The sequence below is a fragment of the Bolinopsis microptera genome, chromosome 10 (assembly GCF_026151205.1).
Source record: "Bolinopsis microptera isolate Bmic1 chromosome 10, MBARI_Bmic_1.0, whole genome shotgun sequence".
Classification (NCBI taxonomy): domain Eukaryota; kingdom Metazoa; phylum Ctenophora; class Tentaculata; order Lobata; family Bolinopsidae; genus Bolinopsis; species Bolinopsis microptera.
The window spans coordinates 6,843,699-6,871,650 of NC_087081.1; the positions used below are offsets into that span (position 1 = coordinate 6,843,699).

At 41.7% G+C, this 27,952-nt stretch overlaps 1 protein-coding gene across 2 annotated transcripts in view; it reads left to right on the top strand.

Moving 5' to 3' along the window:
* The first annotated feature begins 17,579 nt into the window (after positions 1-17,579).
* The window catches only part of LOC134821753 (calmodulin-like), a 104,362-nt gene continuing 93,989 nt past the window's right edge, over positions 17,580-27,952 (top strand). For both annotated transcript variants that reach the window (XR_010161044.1, XM_063832499.1), the window contains exons 1-2: positions 17,580-18,114; positions 18,234-18,341. Coding sequence is in view for 1 of the 2 variants with exons in the window: in XM_063832499.1 (XP_063688569.1) it covers positions 17,735-18,114; positions 18,234-18,341 (488 nt within the window). In the remaining variant the exon portion in view is untranslated. The remainder of the gene's footprint in view (positions 18,115-18,233; positions 18,342-27,952) is intronic.

A 27,952-nucleotide genomic window follows, 5' to 3' on the forward strand; every position in this document is an offset into this window, starting at 1 on the left:
GTTTACTTGCTTGATTACAGCCATTTTAATTTTTTGATAAATTGCTGCTGTTTAATTTATATGCTCTTTGTGTTAGGTCTGACAGCAAATAGCCCCGCTAGTGCCTCTTTTTGTGACTCAACTATAAGTTTTCTCATCTTGATTAAACTTATCCACCCTCCCGTGTAGCAAATTTAAACACAAGGATATAAGTTTCCTTACCTTTCTCAAACCAATGTACCCTCCCTGTTTAGCATGTTCAAACAAATGGATAAATTTCCTTGATCAAACTAATCCACCCTCCCCGTCTAGCTGATCAAACTAATCCACCCTCCCTGTCTAGCTGATCAAACTAATCCACCCTCCCCGTCTAGCTGATCAAACTAATCCACCCTCCCCGTATAGCTGATCAAACTAATCCACCCTCCCCGTATAGCTGCTCAAACTAATCCACCCTTCCCGTCTAGCTGATCAAACTAATCCACCCTCCCCGTCTAGCTGATAAAACTAATCCACCCTCCCCGTGTAGCTGATCAAACTAATCCACCCTCCCCGTCTAGCTGATCAAACTAATCCACCCTCCCCGTCTAGCTGATCAAACTAATCCACCCTCCCCGTATAGCTGATCAAACTAATCCACCCTCCCCGTCTAGCTGATCAAACTAATCCACCCTCCCCGTCTAGCTGATCAAACTAATCCACCCTCCCCGTCTAGCTGATCAAACTAATCCACCCTCCCCGTCTAGCTGATAAAACAAATCCACCCTCCCCGTGTAGCTGATCAAACTAATCCACCCTCCCCGTGTAGCTGATCAAACTAATCCACCCTCCCCGTCTAGCTGATCAAACTAATCCACCCTCCCCGTCTAGCTGATCAAACTAATCCACCCTCCCCGTCTAGCTGATAAAACTAATCCACCCTCCCCGTCTAGCTGATCAAACTAATCCACCCTCCCCGTGTAGCTGATCAAACTAATCCACCCTCCCCGTGTAGCTGATCAAACTAATCCACCCTCCCCGTCTAGCTGATCAAACTAATCCACCCTCCCCGTCTAGCTGCTCAAACTAATCCACCCTCCCCGTCTAGCTGATCAAACTAATCCACCCTCCCCGTATAGCTGATCAAACTAATCCACCCTCCCCGTCTAGCTGATCAAACTAATCCACCCTCCCCGTGTAGCTGATCAAACTAATCCACCCTCCCCGTCTAGCTGATCAAACTAATCCACCCTCCCCGTGTAGCTGATCAAACTAATCCACCCTCCCCGTGTAGCTGATAAAACTAATCCACCCTCCCCGTGTAGCTGATCAAACTAATCCACCCTCCCCGTCTAGCTGATCAAACTAATCCACCCTCCCCGTCTAGCTGATCAAACTAATCCACCCTCCCCGTGTAGCTGATCAAACTAATCCACCCTCCCCGTCTAGCTGATCAAACTAATCCACCCTCCCCGTCTAGCTGATCAAACTAACCCACCCTCCCCGTCTAGCTGATCAAACTAATCCACCCTCCCCGTCTAGCTGATCAAACTAATCCACCCTCCCCGTCTAGCTGATCAAACTAATCCACCCTCCCCGTCTAGCTGATCAAACTAATCCACCCTCCCCGTCTAGCTGATCAAACTAATCCACCCTCCCCGTGTAGCTGATCAAACTAATCCACCCTCCCCGTGTAGCTGATCAAACTAATCCACCCTCCCCGTCTAGCTGATCAAACTAATCCACCCTCCCCGTCTAGCTGATCAAACTAATCCACCCTCCCCGTCTAGCTGATCAAACTAATCCACCCTCCCCGTCTAGCTGATCAAACTAATCCACCCTCCCCGTCTAGCTGATCAAACTAATCCACCCTCCCCGTCTAGCTGATCAAACTAATCCACCCTCCCCGTCTAGCTGATCAAACTAATCCACCCTCCCCGTCTAGCTGATCAAACTAATCCACCCTCCCCGTCTAGCTGATCAAACTAATCCACCCTCCCCGTCTAGCTGATCAAACTAATCCACCCTCCCCGTCTAGCTGATCAAACTAATCCACCCTCCCCGTCTAGCTGATCAAACTAATCCACCCTCCCCGTGTAGCTGATCAAACTAATCCACCCTCCCCGTCTAGCTGATCAAACTAATCCACCCTCCCCGTCTAGCTGATCAAACTAATCCACCCTCCCCGTGTAGCTGATCAAACTAATCCACCCTCCCCGTCTAGCTGATCAAACTAATCCACCCTCCCCGTCTAGCTGATCAAACTAATCCACCCTCCCCGTCTAGCTGATCAAACTAATCCACCCTCCCCGTCTAGCTGATCAAACTAATCCACCCTCCCCGTCTAGCTGATCAAACTAATCCACCCTCCCCGTCTAGCTGATCAAACTAATCCACCCTCCCCGTCTAGCTGATCAAACTAATCCACCCTCCCCGTCTAGCTGATCAAACTAATCCACCCTCCCCGTCTAGCTGATCAAACTAATCCACCCTCCCCGTCTAGCTGATCAAACTAATCCACCCTCCCCGTCTAGCTGATCAAACTAATCCACCCTCCCCGTCTAGCTGATCAAACTAATCCACCCTCCCCGTCTAGCTGATCAAACTAATCCACCCTCCCCGTCTAGCTGATCAAACTAATCCACCCTCCCCGTCTAGCTGATCAAACTAATCCACCCTCCCCGTCTAGCTGATCAAACTAATCCACCCTCCCCGTCTAGCTGATCAAACTAATCCACCCTCCCCGTCTAGCTGATCAAACTAATCCACCCTCCCCGTCTAGCTGATCAAACTAATCCACCCTCCCCGTCTAGCTGATCAAACTAATCCACCCTCCCCGTCTAGCTGATCAAACTAATCCACCCTCCCCGTCTAGCTGATCAAACTAATCCACCCTCCCCGTCTAGCTGATCAAACTAATCCACCCTCCCCGTCTAGCTGATCAAACTAATCCACCCTCCCCGTCTAGCTGATCAAACTAATCCACCCTCCCCGTCTAGCTGATCAAACTAATCCACCCTCCCCGTCTAGCTGATCAAACTAATCCACCCTCCCCGTCTAGCTGATCAAACTAATCCACCCTCCCCGTCTAGCTGATCAAACTAATCCACCCTCCCCGTATAGCTGATCAAACTAATCCACCCTCCCCGTCTAGCTGATCAAACTAATCCACCCTCCCCGTCTAGCTGATCAAACTAATCCACCCTCCCCGTCTAGCTGATCAAACTAATCCACCCTCCCCGTCTAGCTGATCAAACTAATCCACCCTCCCCGTCTAGCTGATCAAACTAATCCACCCTCCCCGTCTAGCTGATCAAACTAATCCACCCTCCCCGTCTAGCTGATCAAACTAATCCACCCTCCCCGTCTAGCTGATCAAACTAATCCACCCTCCCCGTCTAGCTGATCAAACTAATCCACCCTCCCCGTCTAGCTGATCAAACTAATCCACCCTCCCCGTCTAGCTGATCAAACTAATCCACCCTCCCCGTCTAGCTGATCAAACTAATCCACCCTCCCCGTCTAGCTGATCAAACTAATCCACCCTCCCCGTCTAGCTGATCAAACTAATCCACCCTCCCCGTCTAGCTGATCAAACTAATCCACCCTCCCCGTCTAGCTGATCAAACTAATCCACCCTCCCCGTCTAGCTGATCAAACTAATCCACCCTCCCCGTCTAGCTGATCAAACTAATCCACCCTCCCCGTCTAGCTGATCAAACTAATCCACCCTCCCCGTCTAGCTGATCAAACTAATCCACCCTCCCCGTCTAGCTGATCAAACTAATCCACCCTCCCCGTCTAGCTGATCAAACTAATCCACCCTCCCCGTCTAGCTGATCAAACTAATCCACCCTCCCCGTCTAGCTGATCAAACTAATCCACCCTCCCCGTCTAGCTGATCAAACTAATCCACCCTCCCCGTCTAGCTGATCAAACTAATCCACCCTCCCCGTCTAGCTGATCAAACTAATCCACCCTCCCCGTCTAGCTGATCAAACTAATCCACCCTCCCCGTCTAGCTGATCAAACTAATCCACCCTCCCCGTCTAGCTGATCAAACTAATCCACCCTCCCCGTCTAGCTGATCAAACTAATCCACCCTCCCCGTCTAGCTGATCAAACTAATCCACCCTCCCCGTCTAGCTGATCAAACTAATCCACCCTCCCCGTGTAGCTGATCAAACTAATCCACCCTCCCCGTCTAGCTGATCAAACTAATCCACCCTCCCCGTCTAGCTGATCAAACTAATCCACCCTCCCCGTCTAGCTGATCAAACTAATCCACCCTCCCCGTCTAGCTGATCAAACTAATCCACCCTCCCCGTCTAGCTGATCAAACTAATCCACCCTCCCCGTCTAGCTGATCAAACTAATCCACCCTCCCCGTGTAGCTGATCAAACTAATCCACCCTCCCCGTCTAGCTGATCAAACTAATCCACCCTCCCCGTCTAGCTGATCAAACTAATCCACCCTCCCCGTGCTAGCTGATCAAACTAATCCACCCTCCCCGTCTAGCTGATCAAACTAATCCACCCTCCCCGTGTAGCTGATCAAACTAATCCACCCTCCCCGTCTAGCTGATCAAACTAATCCACCCTCCCCGTCTAGCTGATCAAACTAATCCACCCTCCCCGTCTAGCTGATCAAACTAATCCACCCTCCCCGTCTAGCTGATCAAACTAATCCACCCTCCCCGTCTAGCTGATCAAACTAATCCACCCTCCCCGTCTAGCTGATCAAACTAATCCACCCTCCCCGTGTAGCTGATCAAACTAATCCACCCTCCCCGTCTAGCTGATCAAACTAATCCACCCTCCCCGTGTAGCTGATCAAACTAATCCACCCTCCCCGTGTAGCTGATCAAACTAATCCACCCTCCCCGTTAGCTGATCAAACTAATCCACCCTCCCCGTGTAGCTGATCAAACTAATCCACCCTCCCCGTCTAGCTGATCAAACTAATCCACCCTCCCCGTCTAGCTGATCAAACTAATCCACCCTCCCCGTTAGCTGATCAAACTAATCCACCCTCCCCGTGTAGCTGATCAAACTAATCCACCCTCCCCGTCTAGCTGATCAAACTAATCCACCCTCCCCGTCTAGCTGATCAAACTAATCCACCCTCCCCGTCTAGCTGATCAAACTAATCCACCCTCCCCGTCTAGCTGATCAAACTAATCCACCCTCCCCGTGTAGCTGATCAAACTAATCCACCCTCCCCGTGTAGCTGATCAAACTAATCCACCCTCCCCGTTAGCTGATCAAACTAATCCACCCTCCCCGTCTAGCTGATCAAACTAATCCACCCTCCCCGTCTAGCTGATCAAACTAATCCACCCTCCCCGTCTAGCTGATCAAACTAATCCACCCTCCCCGTCTAGCTGATCAAACTAATCCACCCTCCCCGTCTAGCTGATCAAACTAATCCACCCTCCCCGTCTAGCTGATCAAACTAATCCACCCTCCCCGTCTAGCTGATCAAACTAATCCACCCTCCCCGTCTAGCTGATCAAACTAATCCACCCTCCCCGTCTAGCTGATCAAACTAATCCACCCTCCCCGTGTAGCTGATCAAACTAATCCACCCTCCCCGTCTAGCTGATCAAACTAATCCACCCTCCCCGTCTAGCTGATCAAACTAATCCACCCTCCCCGTCTAGCTGATCAAACTAATCCACCCTCCCCGTCTAGCTGATCAAACTAATCCACCCTCCCCGTGTAGCTGATCAAACTAATCCACCCTCCCCGTATAGCTGCTCAAACTAATCCACCCTCCCCGTCTAGCTGATCAAACTAACCCACCCTCCCCGTCTAGCTGATCAAACTAATCCACCCTCCCCGTATAGCTGATTAAACTAATCCACCCTCCCCGTGTAGCTGATCAAACTAATCCACCCTCCCCGTGTAGCTGATCAAACTAATCCACCCTCCCCGTCTAGCTGATCAAACTAATCCACCCTCCCCGTCTAGCTGATCAAACTAATCCACCCTCCCCGTCTAGCTGATCAAACTAATCCACCCTCCCCGTGTAGCTGATCAAACTAATCCACCCTCCCCGTGTAGCTGATCAAACTAATCCACCCTCCCCGTCTAGCTGATCAAACTAATCCACCCTCCCCGTCTAGCTGATCAAACTAATCCACCCTCCCCGTCTAGCTGATCAAACTAATCCACCCTCCCCGTCTAGCTGATCAAACTAATCCACCCTCCCCGTCTAGCTGATCAAACTAATCCACCCTCCCCGTCTAGCTGCTCAAACTAATCCACCCTCCCCGTCTAACTGATCAAACTAATCCACCCTCCCCGTCTAGCTGATCAAACTAATCCACCCTCCCCGTGTAGCTGATCAAACTAATCCCACCCTCCCCGTATAGCTGCTCAAACTAATCCACCCTCCCCGTCTAGCTGATCAAACTAACCCACCCTCCCCGTCTAGCTGATCAAACTAATCCACCCTCCCCGTCTAACTGATTAAACTAATCCACCCTCCCCGTGTAGCTGATCAAACTAATCCACCCTCCCCGTCTAGCTGATCAAACTAATCCACCCTCCCCGTCTAGCTGATCAAACTAATCCACCCTCCCCGTGTAGCTGATCAAACTAATCCACCCTCCCCGTCTAGCTGATCAAACTAATCCACCCTCCCCGTCTAGCTGATCAAACTAATCCACCCTCCCCGTCTAGCTGATCAAACTAATCCACCCTCCCCGTCTAGCTGATCAAACTAATCCACCCTCCCCGTGTAGCTGATCAAACTAATCCACCCTCCCCGTCTAGCTGATCAAACTAATCCACCCTCCCCGTCTAGCTGCTCAAACTAATCCACCCTCCCCGTGTAGCTGATCAAACTAATCCACCCTCCCCGTGTAGCTGATCAAACTAATCCACCCTCCCCGTCTAGCTGATCAAACTAATCCACCCTCCCCGTCTAGCTGATCAAACTAATCCACCCTCCCCGTGTAGCTGATCAAACTAATCCACCCTCCCCGTCTAGCTGATCAAACTAATCCACCCTCCCCGTGTAGCTGATCAAACTAATCCACCCTCCCCGTCTAGCTGATCAAACTAATCCACCCTCCCCGTCTAGCTGATCAAACTAATCCACCCTCCCCGTGTAGCTGATCAAACTAATCCACCCTCCCCGTCTAGCTGATAAAACTAATCCACCCTCCCCGTCTAGCTGATAAAACTAATCCACCCTCCCCGTGTAGCTGATCAAACTAATCCACCCTCCCCGTCTAGCTGATCAAACTAATCCACCCTCCCCGTCTAGCTGATCAAACTAATCCACCCTCCCCGTCTAGCTGATCAAACTAATCCACCCTCCCCGTCTAGCTGATCAAACTAATCCACCCTCCCCGTCTAGCTGATAAAACTAATCCACCCTCCCCGTATAGCTGATCAAACTAATCCACCCTCCCCGTCTAGCTGATCAAACTAATCCACCCTCCCCGTCTAGCTGATCAAACTAATCCACCCTCCCCGTCTAGCTGGCAGGAGATGAGAAAGGGAAACTGCTAGTTATCCTCCTGGGGCAGCGACTAGATACAGTCAGTAAGGAGGAGGCAGGGGAGGCCGGGGACTCCTTCGCCACTGCTGACAACCGGTCAGTACTCTTACTTTATTGACACAAGTTTTGTTTCATTAAAAACAATTTTTGTTCAAACACAGGGAAGAGTTATAAACGAAAAATACTTCTTAGTCTGCTCCAAACAGTTTGGCGCAAATGTAGACGGGTGAATATAGATCTCGATAGGATCTATCACGTGGTCTCTCACAAATTTAGAAGCAGCTCAAGAAGTGACGACTTTTCTCCCGTGCATCGGGTATACTCTCAAACAAAACTGCCACGCAATAATGCGTGACGGAACAACGCATCTGCTTGTCCCACGTGACTAGCAGTCTCGCCAAATGAACACTCCGCTAGTCAGTCACCCTGCAGTCGCAAGAATCAACCACAGGCCACTCGGCCAGTTAAGTGCAAACATGAGCGGACAGCTCTTATCTGATAATAGATAAGCTCGCTTAAACCGATATTTACAACAAACGCGTGTAAATAGAGATAAGCTAAATCAAACTTTACCCGCGGAAATCCTTATCATTAAATTTAACTAGCCTAATTCCAAATACTAATAATAATTTCTAGATTAAATGAAATAAGAAAACGTACCTGACTAATACAAGATGCGCTGAATAACAAATTTAAACTTGGAGAAATCTGCTGATTCTCCCTGTCAACACAATCAGAGTCATACCAAGGCGGCTGAAACTCACAAAATAAAATTAAAGCAATTATTAAGTTATTGTTCACACAATTAGTCAATTGTTCTAGCTCCATTGTCAATTCATACGTGAAGTATATACTGAAGTAGTGAGGCGCTTTAAAAGCGCCGCTTTTTATTATTCGATGAGATACGCTGAACTGTTGCCACGGTGTCATGTCTGAAAAATTGTAAAGGTCTTGCACTTGTCAGAGTTTATATTCTTGTAATCTTGTCACTCCACAACTATGCGGACTTTTTTAATATTTGGTTTGATCATTATGATGTCAAACAGTTAAATTTATTCGGATTTTGGATTTCCTACTTTATAGGTTTTTTGAATTATTTTATTACCATCCAAATGAATTAAAACTAAAGTTTACCATGCCATTCAAAATCTAACTTTTCTTCAACTATAATACATTCATTATTTTTGGTTCCCAATGAAAATTTTGGATTTATAGATTCTATCGCGATCCCTCTCATAATAATGAAAAATACTAATATCTCTGACTTTCAAGATAATCCTTGAAACAGTCAAAAACGGCACTCTACCACCACAAATTTAATGTAAGATTATAATGTATGATTATAATGTATATAATGTATGATAATATAGTGAATAGTAATAAGTAAGTAAGTGATATAGTTGATGTTAACCGGACCTAAGCTATCCCTTGTCTCATGTGTCACAAGGCTGCTGGTAGCTGTATCATGAACATATTGTATGACTATGATAATAAAATATTTATGACTATGATAATTCAATAATAAAGACTAATCACTCATAGTGATGATATGTTTATTTCTTAAGTAATTTCACCAAAGTTACAAAAGCGTTAAGCGCTAGACCGTAATCTATTGTTTCAATCGTATTTTATATATCGACTGTAATTGATAATTTGTTAGAGTCGACAAATTCCTTAAAAGCTTAATGAACTCACAATTGCGATAATTTATATAATCATCCGCGTGCATAAATTACATAATTAACATCCGTTATACCATAGTACCGGAGACATAGTCAGAACCAACCGACGATTTGTCTGCCCCTAATAATTCTGATCATTGTTTCATAATTTATAATAATTATAATAATCAGCACTACGGACCTGCTGCTGATTCTTTTTCTTTTATATATAAGAGAAAAAAATCAGCAGCAGGTTATATATAGCTCCAATTGATCGTATATTACAGACGAGTGAAGATGTTAACGTTTTTGTTTGCCAATATATTGGCAAACTGCGTACATGTGTTAACTTTTGTTTCTTCATTACAGTTCATTTGTATCTATGTTAGTAGTTAGACACATCCAATATTAGTATTATTTGTAATGTTGACGTGCAATAGGTACTGCTATATTCTATACTATACTTTTTGGTATTTGTGCTACATTATGTTTCCTCTAATTCTATTTTAGATATTTTTAATGTGTGGTAAAAACGGAGGTGTTAAGGTGCTCACCTTGACTAATTGTTACTTAATTTCTGTTAAATTCCTGTTTAAGTTCATGTTATTCGCAATACTACATATTTTTTCCATCCGCCATTTTTGTGAAGCAAAAAAAGTAAAGGATCGGATGGTTACAAATGGTAAAATTGTGAAAAAAGAGGAATTTTCAAGATCAGGGTAGGTGGGTTTAAATATGTCTTCATTCCTTCCTTCCATCCGTCAAAATTCGTCGTAGCAATGTCTAAACTTTACAAAATTACAAATTTTCGGTAACTAAGCAGTCATCAACGACTAAAAATGTTAGTATATTTTGGCTTTAGTATTACAATATATAACACTATCATAGTTGAATCGATTATTTTGATTAAATGACATGGAACATAAAAAACTAGTCCCAGTCTAGTGTGGTTGTATTAAAATGGATCACGTCATGATTTCATGAATTAGTGACAATTAATCTCATTAGAAGCAAGGTGGCGTTTACAGGTAGCATATTCGCGAGGTGTTTCAAAATCCGGTTCATGAATTATGACAGTCGTTTATCTTATATATTATATATTATCTTATTTGTTATATCAACACGTTTATACCGACATATGAGAACAATCACAGTAAAATTAGCAGTAGCAATATACGGGGTTTCAAACACATTTAAACTATAAACAGTACAGTGTTCATTCGTGTTGCAACATTTTATAATTCAATTCAATTCAATAAACTGTAAGCGCACGAAACGGTACACACCAAAACGAAACGAAAACATTGTTGATTGTTTATGAACGTTCTTGGTTTTATGGCGCGCGTTTGAACACGCAATTAAAATTAAATGCCTTTGATCCTTATATGCACGTACGATACATTCTACATGTCATTTAAAATGTTTTATTCGATGGCGAAATAACCTTGAAGTTTGAATTATGTACCCAAAACAAATTTCCGAAACAAACAAAAAACATTCCATAGGACCCGAAACAAGGGGTTCCCTCACGTTTTATATATGTCTACCAATTATCGGTCATAATTATCGATCACGCGACGGACATTACTTTAACGCTAAAGACCTTAGCGTGAATAATTAAGTCCGTGAAAATAATGTCTGTGGCATTGAGGTCCGTGAATAATCAAGTTCGGTAATTATTTCTACATTCTAGAGTTCAGAAAAAGAGTAAAACACAATTTTTTGAACTTTTTTGGGCGGTCATGAGCGTGAATAATTATGTCCGTGAAAAATTTGGTCCGTGAAAAACTTTTCCGTGACAATTATGTCCGATAAAGTATGAAGGAGCACATGTTTTAATCACAACCTGGCGAATTTAGGTCCATAAAGAAATCGACCCAAGTTTGAAACGAGATTTCTTTGTATGAGACATAAGTATGATTAACTTTTTGCGAGAGAGACAGTTGTAAAATTATCGGGTTTGATTAAAGGAATTCAAAGTAATAACTTGGAACACATTTGTAGTGAGAGCCACGGAACCGTGCGGCGGCGGTGCACGGATCTAGCACGGCTCTGGCAGCTGTTGTGTTTCTGTCTTACGTCACTGTATCAGTGTTGGTAGACTTTAAGAAAGTTTTTACTCAGACTTTATTTTCCGATTTACTGTTTGTGTCATCTTTCATTTTCTGTGGTCTATGTTTTTACTAAAAACGCATTGACTCCTGAAAAATTGACATACTCTTTTAAATATTCCCCTCAAGTATGCGGTTTTTTTCGACAAAAAAATATTTACCGCGTCATATACAGGCGTTCAAAACTTGAAAACTGATTAAGTACAAAGTATGCCAAAGAGTATTGACTATGATTTGGCATTTCAAAATTTTGTTCCCTGGATTTATAGTGATTCTTAATGGTGTTGTAAGATTTTAAACTGTATCGCCGCCTTTATCCTAAATGAAGTACAAATTAGGAAGAATTAAACAACTTCCAACCGACCCTCTTATTTTAGGACTATCCTCCGAATACAGGATGAAAATCTTTCGTTTAAAAAACCGCATAAACACGTATACCGCAAGTGAACGTAGTCACAGCAGATCCTATAAAGGCTAAAGAGTGTGATGAAATATTATGTCCTTCCTGTCTGTTTTACTATACGGGTTTGAACTAACATAACATTTTTATGTATACGGCTGACTTAGCACTCATAGTCTGAGTATAACATTAACATGTGACTTAGCATAAATTATAACATGTGACTTAGCATAAATGAGCATAAATTATAACTTTATTATCTGAATCCCTGCAGAAAGGTCTGAGTAGGTAGATTTCGTCAAGATGCTCGGGCTTCAGCAAGCTTTTAGTTATTGTTGACACCAGGGTTGTGAAATACGTATTTAACGTTTTTAGAATTATTAAGGCGTTTTTACGTTTTTTTAACAGGTTTTTACGTATTTACTTAAAAAACTTTGTGATTTATACGGAAATTTACAATGTTTTGACGGTCACCGACTACCAGTAAACGAACCAGCGAAGTACGAACACTGAGGCCTGGGCCACAATCACATAAGCAGATTTCAGTGTTCAGTTACACTGTACACTTACATTCCTATTAAAACTACAAAGTATCGAAACGATCCATCACATATAATATCCATCACATATAATATCCTCGTTACTCACTTTATTATTATTGTTATTGTAGTTAAGCGAACATTCCAGACTCTGCTATATCTGTATATTATACCGTCAGATTATATGTGTAGCAGCTAAGCAAACGTGCGAGACTGAGACGCGCACTTATACATCCAGCAATAACTCATAAGTTACACCCAGCCGTACAGTCACTTCTTGTATAAGTCGCAATGACTATGTCGGCTCTCTCTCTCTGCTCCGTTATACTTTCACCTTCGATACTGTAATCCTGCCGCTCTCTGTGTTTATTTGGTGCCGTGATATGATTCAGATACGCATTCAATCTTTTCAATTTTGAAGCAGTCCCAGCTTGAAATTTGATATGCTACAACGCTCACAGAACATCCATTGCTAAGCTGAGTTTAACTAGGATTGGGAACTTTATTAAAATGTCCACTGACATCCTCAGGAATCATATGATGAATCACGACTGCCATAACTCTATAAGAGTTTGATCATGTCGCTTGGATATTGCGTGACTATTTCGATATTGCTTTAGCTTGCTTTAAGAGTACTCAATGCTGAATGTTACTGCTTTAGGGGTCGTTCACATATTACGCAGTCAATTTTTGGAACATTTTTACCCCCCCCCCCTCCTCCGTAATCAGTTTTATGTTGCTCTCTTAGTAAGCGGCATGGTCATAATCTCATTTCTTGCTTACTGATAGAAAGATGAAACTGCAGCTGATTCCCACCCCTCTTAGTTATTCGTGTTACAAATACATGTACAGCAACTTAGAAAGCAAGAGTATTCAACAGTCAACACAACTGGCAATTTTGATCGGTCATACCGCTACATTTTGAATTTTCACGTGAGTCGGCTTGATTAGATTATGCGAACGTTTTTTCTCGTTTTTTGAAAAAAATAGAAAAAAGCACGTTTTTAACGTTTTTTGAGTATACCATTTACGTTTTCACAACCCTGGTTGACGCTACTCCTCGAACTGTTGATTCGTCATAACTTCTTGTAGCGACGATCATGATATCAACTTATTGTGGGCTAACTTCTCCCAAGCAAAAGTTTCGATTTGTTTGAACCGACAATTTGCTATACTTAACCCGTACCTAGTGCTTTGGTACAAGCGCTATAGTGTGTATGTATTGTTATTACGTAGTGCATTGTAAGATATCCAGTATCTACAGTATTATAAACGCATAATCCTAATAATGAGATGGTAGGTAAGCACTAAGCGTACTACGCAGTATAACTGCAGTTGAAGATTAGACAGATAAAGCATTTTAAACAATGACAAAACCAGTCTTAATGAGTTATGACGGAAACTCATTTCTCTACAGGCCAAATCATTTGTTCTCTTATTATTATTTGCAAAACACTTGATTTCGAATTTATCACCACCAGAGACTATATAGCTGAGTAAACATATAGAGTTATTCAGATTGAATTATAGGATTTTATTCACCAATTTGCAAACTAATTTAGTAGATGAGTTTAGAGTTTAGACATTAGAAAGAAAAAATGCACGGAATCTGCGTTATACTAGTCAATATCTCTTCCGTATTATAGAAGCTAAAATATTTGTTAATTATTTCAAAGGTAAATCGATTAGGATGTGCCACAAATTTAGCGTTAAGCTTGCAGGTTACTCTGTGAAGTTACAAAATATATATTTTAGGCCCAATAAACATTACTGGGCCTCGCTCAGCCTGTCATTCCGCCGAATCTCTATGTTAATGAACATGATAGCCTGAGGTCCCCAGGTAAAATAAACAATGCCACTAATCTAAGTTCAGTCCAAATGCTCGTTACCTGGTTACCTGGTTACCTGGTTACCTGGTTACCTGGTTACCTGGTTACCTGGTTACCTGGTTACCTGGTTACCTGGTTACCTTATCTCTATGTTAATGAACATGATAGCCTGAGGTCCCCAGGTAAAATAAACAATGCCACTAATCTAAGTTCAGTCCAAATGCTGGTTACCTGGTTACCTGGTTACCTGGTTACCTGGTTACCTGGTTACCTGGTTACCTGGTTACCTGGTTACCTGGTTACCTGGTTACCTGGTTACCTGGTTACCTGGTTACCTGGTTACCTGGTTACCTGGTTACCTGGTTACCTGGTTACCTGGTTACCTGGTTACCTGGTTACCTGGTTACCTGGTTACCTGGTTACCTTATCTCTATGTTAATGAACATGATAGCCTGAGGTCCCCAGGTAAAATAAACAATGCCACTAATCTAAGTTCAGTCCAAATGCTGGTTACCTGGTTACCTGGTTACCTGGTTACCTGGTTACCTGGTTACCTGGTTACCTGGTTACCTGGTTACCTGGTTACCTGGTTACCTGGTTACCTGGTTACCTTATCTCTATGTTAATGAACATGATAGCCTGAGGTCCCCAGGTAAAATAAACAATGCCACTAATCTAAGTTCAGTCCAAATGCTGGTTACCTGGTTACCTGGTTACCTGGTTACCTGGTTACCTGGTTACCTGGCTACCTGGTTACCTGGTTACCTGGTTACCTGGTTACCTGGTTACCTTATCTCTATGTCAATGAACATGATAGCCTGAGGTCCCCAGGTAAAATAAACAATGCCACTAATCTAAGTTCAGTCCAAATGCTGGTTACCTGGTTACCTGGTTACCTGGTTACCTGGTTACCTGGTTACCTGGTTACCTGGTTACCTGGTTACCTGGTTACCTTATCTCTATGTTAATGAACATGATAGCCTGAGGTCCCCAGGTAAAATAAACAATGCCACTAATATAAGTTCAGTCCAAATGCTGGTTACCTGGTTACCTGGTTACCTGGTTACCTGGTTACCTGGTTACCTGGTTACCTGGTTACCTGGTTACCTGGTTACCTGGTTACCTGGTTACCTGGTTACCTTATCTCTATGTTAATGAACATGATAGCCTGAGGTCCCCAGGTAAAATAAACAATGCCACTAATATAAGTTCAGTCCAAATGCTGGTTACCTGGTTACCTGGTTACCTGGTTACCTGGTTACCTGGTTACCTGGTTACCTGGTTACCTGGTTACCTGGTTACCTGGTTACCTGGTTACCTGGTTACCTGGTTACCTGGTTACCTGGTTACCTTATCTCTATGTTAATGAACATGATAGCCTGAGGTCCCCAGGTAAAATAAACAATGCCACTAATCTAAGTTCAGTCCGAATGATCGAGGTATTTTATCCAGCATTAGTAATAGTGCTGTAAATTACATATCAATTTTCTCTGAATCTCACAACATTCCAGTCTCGAATAAACCTGATTTATGGGTATTTTTCAACCAAAAACTTTTACTAAGCACATTAAATTCCTTCCGTTTTTGTTAAGTTAAGAGATTTCCTACTGTTATACCCTAGTTCAGTGTTCACCCTCATTTACATGAGACTGAAATGTTCTTGTTTACTAGATTTCTTGTTAGGTGCTGCATGAACTGATCAAGGTTCCGTGTTTGTTTTGATACCGTTCCAGGAAATTTCCTAATTTGAACTCTTATCCGGTCTAGCGGAGCATCGTCTCACTTATTATCATTTATATTGTTGGCCCCTCTATATACCTGTATATACTTGATCCTTACTGGGCCGCGCTCAGCCTGTCATTCCGCCGAATCTCTAATCTCTATGTTTATGAACATGATAGCCTGAGGTCCCCAGGTAAACTTGATCCCTGTTGATCCCTACTTCAAGTCCAACAAATTTTATACATGACACAGTTGTGAGTTGTAGAATGTAGATATTACTATATTAATTTACACTTAAGCTTCAGTTCTTTTTGTTAAGCTCTACTCAACAGCTGTTCTTTGCTCCATACTCCAGTAAACTTTATAATTTTCGTAGTTATTTTACTTCACTGAAAATTGTTTTGCTGTTACTGTTAATCTGGCCAGTAATGAACAATATGAGATGTGTAGTAGAAGGTTTTTAGAAACAGAATAAATCCGAGTCCAAACGTTTCATATTCAATATTCATATATAGTTACCTCAGCTTCTGAACACCGTAAATACATTTGGGTAGTCTAAAATGGCCACATGGTAACCCAATTTTGCTAACCTTTAGGCACTTTCAGGTTGAATTTTTAAGTTGCATGGTATATAATTATATAATATTGCCTTATACAAGATTGCTGAGTTTGTTGTCAATTCAACATGTATAAATCTAAAATTACCCTCATCGAAAGTTTTATAATTACACTGGGGCTAGTTGAGCTAGTCATGAGCATAATTGAGGTAGAGTATTCAATATTATAACTTTATAACATAAAATGTGTATAAGCTCAAATTTCTGCAGACAATAATATTATCTAACCATAACTATAACTAAAATACATATAATCGTGACTAAAGTGAATATCACTCTGTTGAGGGATTATGATCCTGCTTGACGAGTTATTCATATGCCATGCCCTCTTTTGTCTTTGTATCAAATGTTAACAATATAAAAAGTCACTACATTATCAAATTAACATCCGATAGCAAAAATAATAAACTTTCTGGGAATATTTTTGAAAAGAAAATTTTAACTCCCACCACAAAACTTTCTTAGCAGACCTTGAGAAAATAACCAGGTCTGAGTCGTGTTTCCATCACTAAAAAACTTAAGCTGTCTTCCAAGATCAAATAAAACCACACAATCTCAAACTCTAATCCCAATACTAAATCCACGACTCTCCTTCTTATGACGTCATCAAGTTATTCAGTTATACACATAATATGTAAGACTAAGCACCTTCGTTAACAAAAGCATTTTTGATTCAAAAGGAATAATTGCAATGAATTCAGAATTTGTAGGTTCACAAAAACATTTTTAAGGTTACAATTACAAAGCCTCAATCCTCATATGGAGCTGCTAATTCTACCTTTTACGGCGCGCACACTAACTGAATCAGCTGACCGGCATTGATTATTAATGTAAATGTAAATGTTGTTAATGTTGTTAATGTTGTTAATGTTGTTAATGTAAATGTTAACGTAAATGTTGTTAATAATGGCCTTTCTATTCGATTGGTTGCTTTAGCTAATCTTTCGATCACTTAATTGTTCTCATAATAAATCAAACGTAATTGATCGAACTTTTCATCCCTTTACTATGAAATGCAGTCAATATGCATAAATGGCCGAACTATGTAGGATATATCATATTCTAAAATATTTATATTTCATGTATATTTTCCGTTTTAATTTATATGTTTGTGAATTATATTAATTATTTTAATATAAACCTATCTATATCCTTTTCTGCTAACCACTGTTGCCCTAGATCACTGCAACTTCATGCGCTTTGAAATTTGTTTTTAGTTACTTGTCTGCGTTTTGAAACGAATAATTTGTTTGAACCTTGATTCCGACCACATATTGTACTCTATAATATTGGTGTAGTGACGATTTCTAATCTATAATCAATAATCATTTATATAATCTTTGCCATTGTACTAGTAGGACCAAGATTTGCTGTTTCTCATCAGATGACCGAACATTCTCCACATGTTCTCGGGACAACAAGAACAGCCATTTCCTTAGCCACCTTCAATGTGTCGAAACCAGACAATCTATTCCGTCAGAAAAGCGAACCATTACCTGCACTACCAGGGAGCCGGGATTATGATAATTTCAGTAGAGCTGATTCAGAAATTACCCGTCCACCACGGCAGCGGAGTCGAACCTCAAACTCAGAATCAGACCCCAGAAAGAAAGCTAGTTTGGGTTGGAGTTCCTTTGTTCTGGATAAGCTCATGACAGCTGGCGAATATTTGTCAGATACTGGGAGACAGGATCAGAATATCTTCAGTCAGGGTAGGAACTTTATACTGAGCTGGAGGAACAGAAGTGATAGACGGAGGACAAGGTATTCTTATTTCCACTACTTTCACGTAGGTTTGATCATTGCTTCAAACTGTGCACATGCAGCAGCAATTCTATTTTATCTTTTGATACAAGTAGCAACTCAAGTATTTCCTCAAACAGTAGTGGAATCTCAGATAAACCAGAACGGGAGAGACGAGGGAGTCTCTGTCCCGTTTTCAACGACCCAAGGGCCATGGAAATGGTGGCTAAAGCTGCACTAGCGAAAAAGTGAGTATCGTACCTTATTGTAAAGTTTTAATACCTTAAAAGTTTTTGTTCGCTGCACTCAAAAATATGGAAAAAGTAAAGTTTCTTTAGCTTGTATTAAGATCAATCGTTATGCCTAATAATATTAGTAATATTATTAATATTAATGATACTAGTGATTTAGTGGCCTGTAATCGGATGGTTGCAGGTTATTCCTACATTGTACCTTGGTTGACCCCAGTAATCCATTGGGTCTATGCATGCTTTTCAGTACAAGTTAGAACGAAGTCTTCATGTTATGAAGCCAGGGGTTGGACTGGCTTTTACTAATATTTCCATCACGATACATATAATAAATGTAATAGATTTGTAGTGTTGTCATTGGGTCTATACTAATACAGTTCCAATGGTCCACTCAGCTAAAAAACGGAAAACCTTGATTCAGGGTTAACTTACTCCCCACACTGTTCTTGGGAGGCCTCGAACAAAAACAGAACTTTAACCGTCCCTGGCTTTATTTATTATCATTATTTTAATTTAGTAGTTGCTCACCGAGGTAAAATGAAAATAATAATATGATATCGGAGCCCGGGCCTCGTTTTCAAACTTCCTGAGTAACAAAATTAGGGTTACGTGATTCTGGCTATTTTCTGAAAATGCGGAGTCTTGGAACTCTTTAGGTGCTCACTCAAATTATTTTATAGATTGTTAAAACTTGAATTTGGATAGCTACCGGATGCAATTTCCAGGATCAATAACCTGAAAAAGCTTGTAAATCAAATATGAGTGGCTACTTCTTGGAATTGCTTGATTTCACGACATAATCTTAAAATGATTGATATATGAATTGTGATTAATTCGCCCTTTGAACTATTGAACCCCTTTGAATAACATCCACTGATTGATAATCAAAGGGTTTTTGGTTCAAGAGCTCAAAGGAGGATATTTAGGATCAACCAGGATTATAATTAAATTGTTTCCAACTTGCTCTGCGCATAATTATAAATTTTTCTGCTATCATTGTTTTGTTTGTTTTGTCGATGATCGACGATATTCCCGTATTCCGGCAGTATTAAATAGTTTCGAGTTAGGCGGTGATATTAGAAGGTGAGTAACTATTGACTAAACTTTAAAAAATGATCAGAGGTTAAGTTATTTATTGACCAAACTTTGAAGCATGAACAAAGATTTAGTGATTTATTTACTGAATTGTGAAAGTGGAACATCTGGACATGGAAAGACGGAGTATTTTGTTCAACTCAGTGTCAAACCATGCAGAAAATTACAGTAGCAATACGTAACTATTTTAACAATACGTAACCGTGTAGCACACTTAATGTACCTAGCTGCTCGAACTTAGTGGTAGGATAACAAAGTGAAAGACTTTAAATTTTGGGGTTTTGTAGAAAAGTAAAGATTGTAACGTAAATAAAATGGTTAACTCCAGAACTGATCTCTCTCTCAACTAAACATGTGAGTAATAAATTTAAACGTAGAATTCTGTCTCGTCTAAGGTGGGGTGGAATTTTAAGAGTTGACGGATGAATCGTGACAAAAACTATCAACAAGGTGAACTAAAACGGAAGATCATAAATGGGATGGTGTGTCACGTGATTAACTAAGATAGGCCTGATTGGATGGCTAATTAAGTGAGTGAAGATTATTGGATTAAGTGGCATGCTTTCTACTGTGCTTGATGACAACCTATGAAACTAACTGATGAGAAAATGTAACTTATATGAATTCAGGTGCTGTCGTAGTGACTATTAAACTATTTAATTTTAGGTGTGAGTGAAAAATATTAATTTGCGCACAAACAAAATATCAACCATATAAATATTTCTGACCAGTAACTATTTTAGGAATTATGCCCAGATTATAAAGATAATATTAAACCTACACACTGCACAACCGTGTTAACAATAGTAACCATGTTAACAATACGTAACCGTGTTAACAATACGTAACTAACCATGTTAACAATAGGTAACCATGTTAACAATACGTAACTGTGTTAACAATACGTAACCATGTTAACAATACGTAACTAACCATGTTAACAATACGTAACCATGTTAACAATTCGTAACCATGTTAACAATACGTAACCATGTTAACAATTCGTAACCATGTTAACAATACGTAACCATGTTAACATTACGTGATCAAGTTAACAATACGTCTGAGCAAGACATGTTATGCAATGAAAATCTCTCTACCGATTCAGTTTTTAATTATATTTCAATATTAACTGAGGTCACAATATGAGCTATAAATGAGGTACAAATGATAAACACCAGTCTCCCGACTATAATATTGCTCGGACACACTCGAAAAAATCCAAATTAGCATCAATTATTTGCACTTTGGGTCGCTCCAAAAATTTATACCTAACGCCATGAGGCTGCTCACCCATACGTTATTTATAAACGGACAAGATATTTCAGGAGATTATGAGCAACCCTCATGTTACGTTGTTTTATAAATCATTATATTTTGAAATGGAGCCACAGATCCTGATCGAGCTGTGGATTCTAATGCTCGAACACACAAATTAGTACTGATCATACGAACTCTGCACCCATCTTACTGTTACATTTTCCTAAACGCCCAAAAAGAAACTAACCAGCTCATATTAGAAATAATCACTGGTTCCAGGCACTGTCTTATGTTTTAACATATTTGCAAATATTTTGAAATTATTTGGTGAGTGTTTTTCAAGGGAACGGCATGTTTCTGTCCATGTTTACGGATACTATAAGAATACACTCTTAGTCTTAACTTGCTGGGGTTATCCAGCGGCTTTAATTCAAGTTCGAATCAGGTTCTGAGCTTTTGCCACGATTTGCTACCTGTAGCCAAGGTACTTCCACGCTAATTAGCTGGGTATATGACAGGATTTAATTCTTATTTACTTTGAAGAGAGTGGAGACTTCACGTTTTACTTTGAGCAAATCTAGTTGTTTATTTGATTTCGTCGTGCTATGTTTACTTGTTTTACAATACAAGGCTTCATCAGTAGAAAACCTTGTAATCTTTCACGGTATAATATGACTTGATTACAGTAAGTTTGAGTTGTCAGTCAAATTACTTATTATCTTAGAATATTATATTTAGACCAATAGCTAGGCTGCACAAATTCTAAATATCATATTATAGAAGCTGCAAACTAAGTAGATTAGGAACAATCAACTTGTGTTTGATCGAATTGACTCAAAACTCTTTGTTATGGTCTGGAGTTAAACAAATATATCTCAAACAGTTCCTGATGATGCACTGAAAAACATTTACAAGATTGAACAACTTATAGCTACAACTTATAGCTACTCCTATCCATAAGATTTATACATGTAAAAAGAACAAAAATTCAGAAAATAAGATGCACGGAATGAATCCACAAGAAACGTTTAAATTTTTTTGTGAGCAAGAAGCTTCTCAAGTTTCGAATAACTTAAGAACTTAGTTTTAGCGACAAAAATACCTCCGTCCCGAAAAATATTTTTATTTTCATTCAAACTTAAAAAATTGTTCACGCAACGGCCAAATTGTTTCGTCCAACCTGCTGACTTGTTTTTAAATTTGAACAACTTCTTCACCACTCACCAGCTTGAAATCTATCAGCTCGAGGTCGGCATGTATTTGCTTTGTAGAGTATTTCGGCCAGGAAGATATTTTGTATTTTGTGCATGTTCATGTTGACATTTTATGTTTTACAACAAGATTGATTAATCTCTAAAAGAAGGTGCTTGCTAAGAAACAGCGTGATATATAACGTGATATATAACGTGATGTTTATTGTGATTAGTTCTTATAACTTTACCGACAGTCCCGCTACAATTTCCCACAAGCTGCTCTATTTTCTTATTATTAGTATTATCTTCTTATCTATTATTCTTCTCCTCCCTCTTCTTCTCCCTCTTCTCCCTCTTCTCCTCCCTCTTCTCCTCCCTCTTCTCCTCCCTCTTCTCCTCCCTCTTCACCTTCCTCTTCACCTTCCTCTTCTTCTCCCTCTTCTCCTCCCTCTTCTCCTCCCTCTTCTCCTCCCTCTTCTCCTCCCTCTTCTCCTCCCTCTTCTCCTCCCTCTTCTCCTCCCTCTTCTCCTCCCTCTTCTCCTCCCTCTTCTCCTCCCTCTTCTCCTCCCTCTTCTCCTCCCTCTTCTCCTCCCTCTTCTCCTCCCTCTTCTCCTCCCTCTTCTCCTCCCTCTTCTCCTCCCTCTTCTCCTCCCTCTTCTCCTCCCTCTTCTCCTCCCTCTTCTTCTCCCTCTTCTTCTCCCTCTTCTCCTCCCTCTTCTTCTCCCTCTTCTCCTCCCTCTTCTCCTCCCTCTTCTCCTCCCTCTTCTCCTCCCTCTTCTCCTCCCTCTTCTTCTCCCTCTTCTCCTCCCTCTTCTCCTCCCTCTTCTTCTCCCTCTTCTCCTCCCTCTTCTCCTCCCTCTTCTCCTCCCTCTTCTCCTCCCTCTTCTTCTCCCTCTTCTCCACCCTCTTCTCCTCCCTCTTCTCCTCCCCCTTCTCCTCCCCCTTCTCCTCCCTCTTCTCCTCCCTTCTCCTCCCTCTTCTCCTCCCTCTTCTCCTCCCTCTTCTCCTCCCTCTTCTTCTCCCTCTTCTCCTCCTTCTTCTTCTCCTCACTCTTCTTCTCCCTCTTCTCCTCCCTCTTCTCCTCCCTCTTCTCCTCCCTCTTCTCCTCCCTCTTCTCCTCCCTCTTCTCCTCCCTCTTCTCCTCCCTCTTCTCCTCCCTCTTCTCCTCCCTCTTCTCCTCCCTCTTCTCCTCCCTCTTCTCCTCCCTCTTCTCCTCCCTCTTCTCCTCCCTCTTCTCCTCCCTCTTCTCCTCCCTCTTCTTCTCCCTCTTCTTCTCCCTCTTCTTCTCCCTCTTCTCCTCCCTCTTCTCCTCCCTCTTCTTCTCCCTCTTCTCCTCCCTCTTCACCTTCCTCTTCACCTTCCTCTTCTTCTCCCTCTTCTCCTCCCTCTTCTCCTCCCTCTTCTCCTCCCTCTTCTCCTCCCTCTTCTCCTCCCTCTTCTCCTCCCTCTTCTCCTCCCTCTTCTCCTCCCTCTTCTCCTCCCTCTTCTCCTCCCTCTTCTCCTCCCTCTTCTCCTCCCTCTTCTCCTCCCTCTTCACCTCCCTCTTCTCCTCCCTCTTCACCTTCCTCTTCTTCTCCCTCTTCTCCTCCCTCTTCTCTTCCCTCTTCTCCTCCCTCTTCTCCTCCCCCTTCTCCTCTTCCTTCTCCTCCCTCTTCTCCTCCCTTCTCCTCCCTCTTCTCCTCCCTCTTCTCCTCCCTCTTCTCCTCCCTCTTCTCCTCCCTCTTCTTCTCCCTCTTCTCCTCCATCTTCTCCTCCCTCTTCTCCTCACTCTTCTTCTCCCTCTTCTCCTCCCTCTTCTCCTCCCTCTTCTCCTCCCTCTTCTCCTCCCTCTTCTCCTCCTTCTTCTCCTCCCTCTTCTCCTCCCTCTTCTTCTCCCTCTTCTTCTCCCTCTTCTCCTCCCTCTTCTCCTCCCTCTTCTTCTCCCTATTCTCCTCCCTCTTCTCCTCCCTCTTCTTCTCCTTCTTCTCCTCCCTCTTCTCCTCCCTCTTCTTCTCCCTCTTCTCCTCCCTCTTCTCCTCCCTCTTCTTCTCCTTCTTCTCCTCCCTCTTCTCCTCCCTCTTCTCCTCCCTCTTCTCCTCCCTCTTCTCCTCCCTCTTCTTCTCCCTCTTCTCCTCCCTCTTCTTCTCCCTCTTCTCCTCCCTCTTCTCCCCCCTCTTCTTCTCCCTCTTCTCCTCCCTCTTCTCCTCCCTCTTCTTCTCCCTCTTCTCCTCCCTCTTCTCCTCCCTCTTCTCCTCCCTCTTCTTCTCCCTCTTCTCCTCCTTCTTCGCCTCCATCTTCTCCTCCCTCTTCTTCTCCCTCTTCTCCCTCTTCTCCTCCTCCATCTTCTCCTCCTTCTTCTCCTCCCTTCTTCTCCCTCTTCTCCTCCCTCTTCAATTTTTCATAACACTTAATTCTGATTCTGAGCTTTGATCGGTTGCAATACAGACAGCTGATAATATTATGTTAATCGGTGCCAAGTGTCAACACAGCAGCTGTGGATTATAACTGATCCCTACCAGGGTTCTTTTGCGATAGTGTAAACGCGACAACTAGCGCTGGATGGCGACAACTAGTACAAACTATAATTCAGATCTGTAATAATTGTGATGATATTAGGTAAGATGCCTCCTTTAAGTTTAACACTTTTCTAGATGTCAACGAAGACAATTTTCTAAGATTTTGATTATTACTATTAGTGAGTTTCTTATTTTAACAAGGGAAGGAGTAGTTAGTTAAAGAAAATCATCAGTTCTTGTTCAGCTTTCAATATGCGAGCAAATCTATTTTTGCAGTCTATGATATCATGTATAAAACCTTTTCTTTAACATACGCCTATATGTCAACGATACTTAGATAAGATAACAAGTTGTTTAAACTAAGTTATAACTTAGTTTAAATACGAGTTCACTATTCAGTTATGTTGTTGTTAAAGGAATACCGCCCGTTTATCAGGAATTTGGATTTTCAATATTCTAGACTAGTATATATATCAATTTTAATTTGACCCTAGAAACTGGAAGTTTCACCTTATAGAAACCTAGACATTACGCTTTATTGTGTGTCCATTGTTCGTGTGTCACCATTAAAATCCATTTTAGAATGACTAATTAGTTTAGGGACAGCTTCCTTTAAACACAGTGTAGTTTAAATGGTTAGAAAAGTTTATAAATTGTTTAGTTCGTCGCAAAGGATTAGTTTGGGGCTGTTCAAAATTTTGTGCCCAAATTTTGTGCTAATACGTGTGTTGTTTAGTCCTCCCCTTTTTTGTCAGTATTTTTAATCGTAAATATCGTGTATTAATGAAATCGGCGTCAACATTTGATACTCTAAAAGCCTAAAGCGCTACCAACGTTTTCTTAATACTATGTGAGTGTTTGACTATTTTACGATCAAAATAGCAAAAACAGCATACCTCGACCTTTACCGATTATGAAGCCTACCAAAGCACACGGTGCCCGTAAAAATCACACCACACACGAAGTTCTAGCTAGAGCTTTCTTCAGAATTTAAGAGGAGGTCTAGAATCTCGATGTACTACCAATTAAGTTCTGCCTTGTATGTGACCATAGGTGGTAAATGGTTACCAGCATAGTTGGTTCGTGCGTTGCTTTTCAAGGAAAAGTGCGTTTAGTTCGTGAAGATTTGTTCGTGCGTATAAGTGCGGTAAAGTGCGTTACGTGCGTCTGCCTTTACATTACGAGGTTTACGAATTTAAAAATGCACGTGCAGCTACACCAGTCTTTTCAGATGCACTGATATTGCGCAGATTACCGTGGATATATACAAGTTTCTCCACTTTTTCCGTGCCCACGCACTGATTTGTTAGAAACAGATTTAAAAGTGCGTTAAAAAAAATTTGTGCGTAAAATGTGTTCGGTTTTAAAACTAAAAGTTGGTTTAGTGCGCACGAACCAACTATGATTACCAGGCCACTGACGTTATTAAGAAGTTTACCACCACCACCGACCACCACTACCTTCCCCCACCCCCCCCCCCCCCCCCCAATCGACCTTATTATTAATACCTGCCTCTTTACACAGTATCTCTGCTTAGTCTACGACAAATTGAAATCAGCAAATATTCATCAGCAGTCTTTCGTTAGTTTACAATAAAACATTAATTATTCTGGCTCCAAGCAATATATGTATTCAACTGGATACAGTTTCAAGTGTACAAATCTTAATTTAATGGATTAAACCACAATGCCGTTTATATCATTGAAATTAAATTGATTCTTGCGGAAGGAATTCATTAACATACCGTCTACGGTCTACTGCAGAGATTACTGATTCATGGTTACATTAAAATAGCCACAAGTGTTCGTAATTTACATTGTAATCGCTAAAAACGACCGGTTGTCCCGGTTTACGGTTGGTTATCTGGCAACAGAATCCGCGTCACCGTGCGGTGACAAAAAGATGTCATCAACAGCTATTTGGCGCCCACAAGTGTTCTGGTTTGGTGAAGGATTAGTGATGTACAGGTGATGTACACGTGATGTACACGTGGTGTATAATAGTGGTAATGTGGTGTTTATTAGATTTGCTTGTTGAGGTATACTAGGAGTGTTCACGCCTTGTCAAATACGACTGACGTGAGTCCAGTGTAAGATTAATAATCTTTATTAAGGAATTTAAAGTGATTATATCGGACATTTAGGCATTATTTACTCCTCTGCAGAAAGGTTCGATCATTAAATCCTTTTAGCTATATCAAAATAATCGGAGTTCATTTTCACTGCGACCAAGGAGCCCTGATCAGAAGTAAGATTGCAAAATAAATAATATTATAAACAGCTTTCAACGTCAGACGAGTTTAACGTTATCTAGGGTTTAATAGTATCGACCATAAGTGTGCAACGGAGAACATTTCACTTTAATTTTAAGGTTCGTTAAACTTAATGGAATTTACCAAAAGTCAATTTTATATTTTCTTCTCATAATTCGGTCAGTTTTGATTTACAGTCATGAAGGTGAGCCGTGAGTTGGACAGAAACCCTCAGTGCCCGTAATATATTCGCAACATTGTCTCCTAACGATCAATATATGGCTAGTGTGAGGATACATCGTAACTCGTGTTACGACGTAACACAAAAAGGCGGTTCTTCCTTGGCGAGCAGCCAGTGAAAAACGGAACATCTGCCACGTGATGCTAAATACTGAAATGTTCACTACTACTACTACTACTACTATGTCGGAACTAAGTCCGATGAAATGTTCAGTCATAATCTATAATCGTTCCTTTTAGTAAATCCAAACAAATCCACAATTTCTTGTTTGGACTTGTTAAGCTCGTAAGGTAAGTTCAGTTTTGGATAATATACTTTCTTTCGGGTGTGTATTGTGCAGGGATCGGAATTTTGTCCCGGCCGGGACCGCGGGACCGGGATGAAACTGAAATCCCGGCCGGGATCGGGATCAGCTTAATCCCGGCCTTAACGGCCACGGGTGATACTCGTAAAATATCTGTTCCATAGGACCGTCGACGAGTCCAACTCGGCGCGCGTCCTGGTAGGTTGTAAACCTACAATCCCGGCCGGAACCGGGACCGGAATTTTCAGGATATTTCTATGTTGAAATGGAACCTTCGTACAAAGGGTCCATTGACCAATCTAATAAGTACTAACTACAAGTTCATTCATGATACATATCTTCGGATGAAGATGAGCCTGAAATCTAATTTTTTTTTTTTTTTTATCTAGACACTTATTTTACTTCGGTGTATTCCAACAGCCACAATGTTACACAAGTGCAACCAGCCAATTACAGGAAGCCGAAGGATCTTTTTGGCCAGTGACGGTTAAGGTAGTGTGTACCATACTTTCTTCGTCCGAGACTTTGCTGCAATGTGCAGCTCCTCATTTAACCCTCACACCCGATTTCTCGAGTATTCGGCTGAGTAGACCGGGGGGCTGCATAGACCACTCATGATCCTTAGCTGAACGTCGACGACGCTCACCCCACGACCAGGCAGTCAGTGGGTTTCGAACTCGCAACCTAACGATTGTAAGACAGGCGTTCTAACCAACTGCGCTACCTGGCCGCTAAATCAATCCTTCGAGTTTCGATTTTCATTTTGATT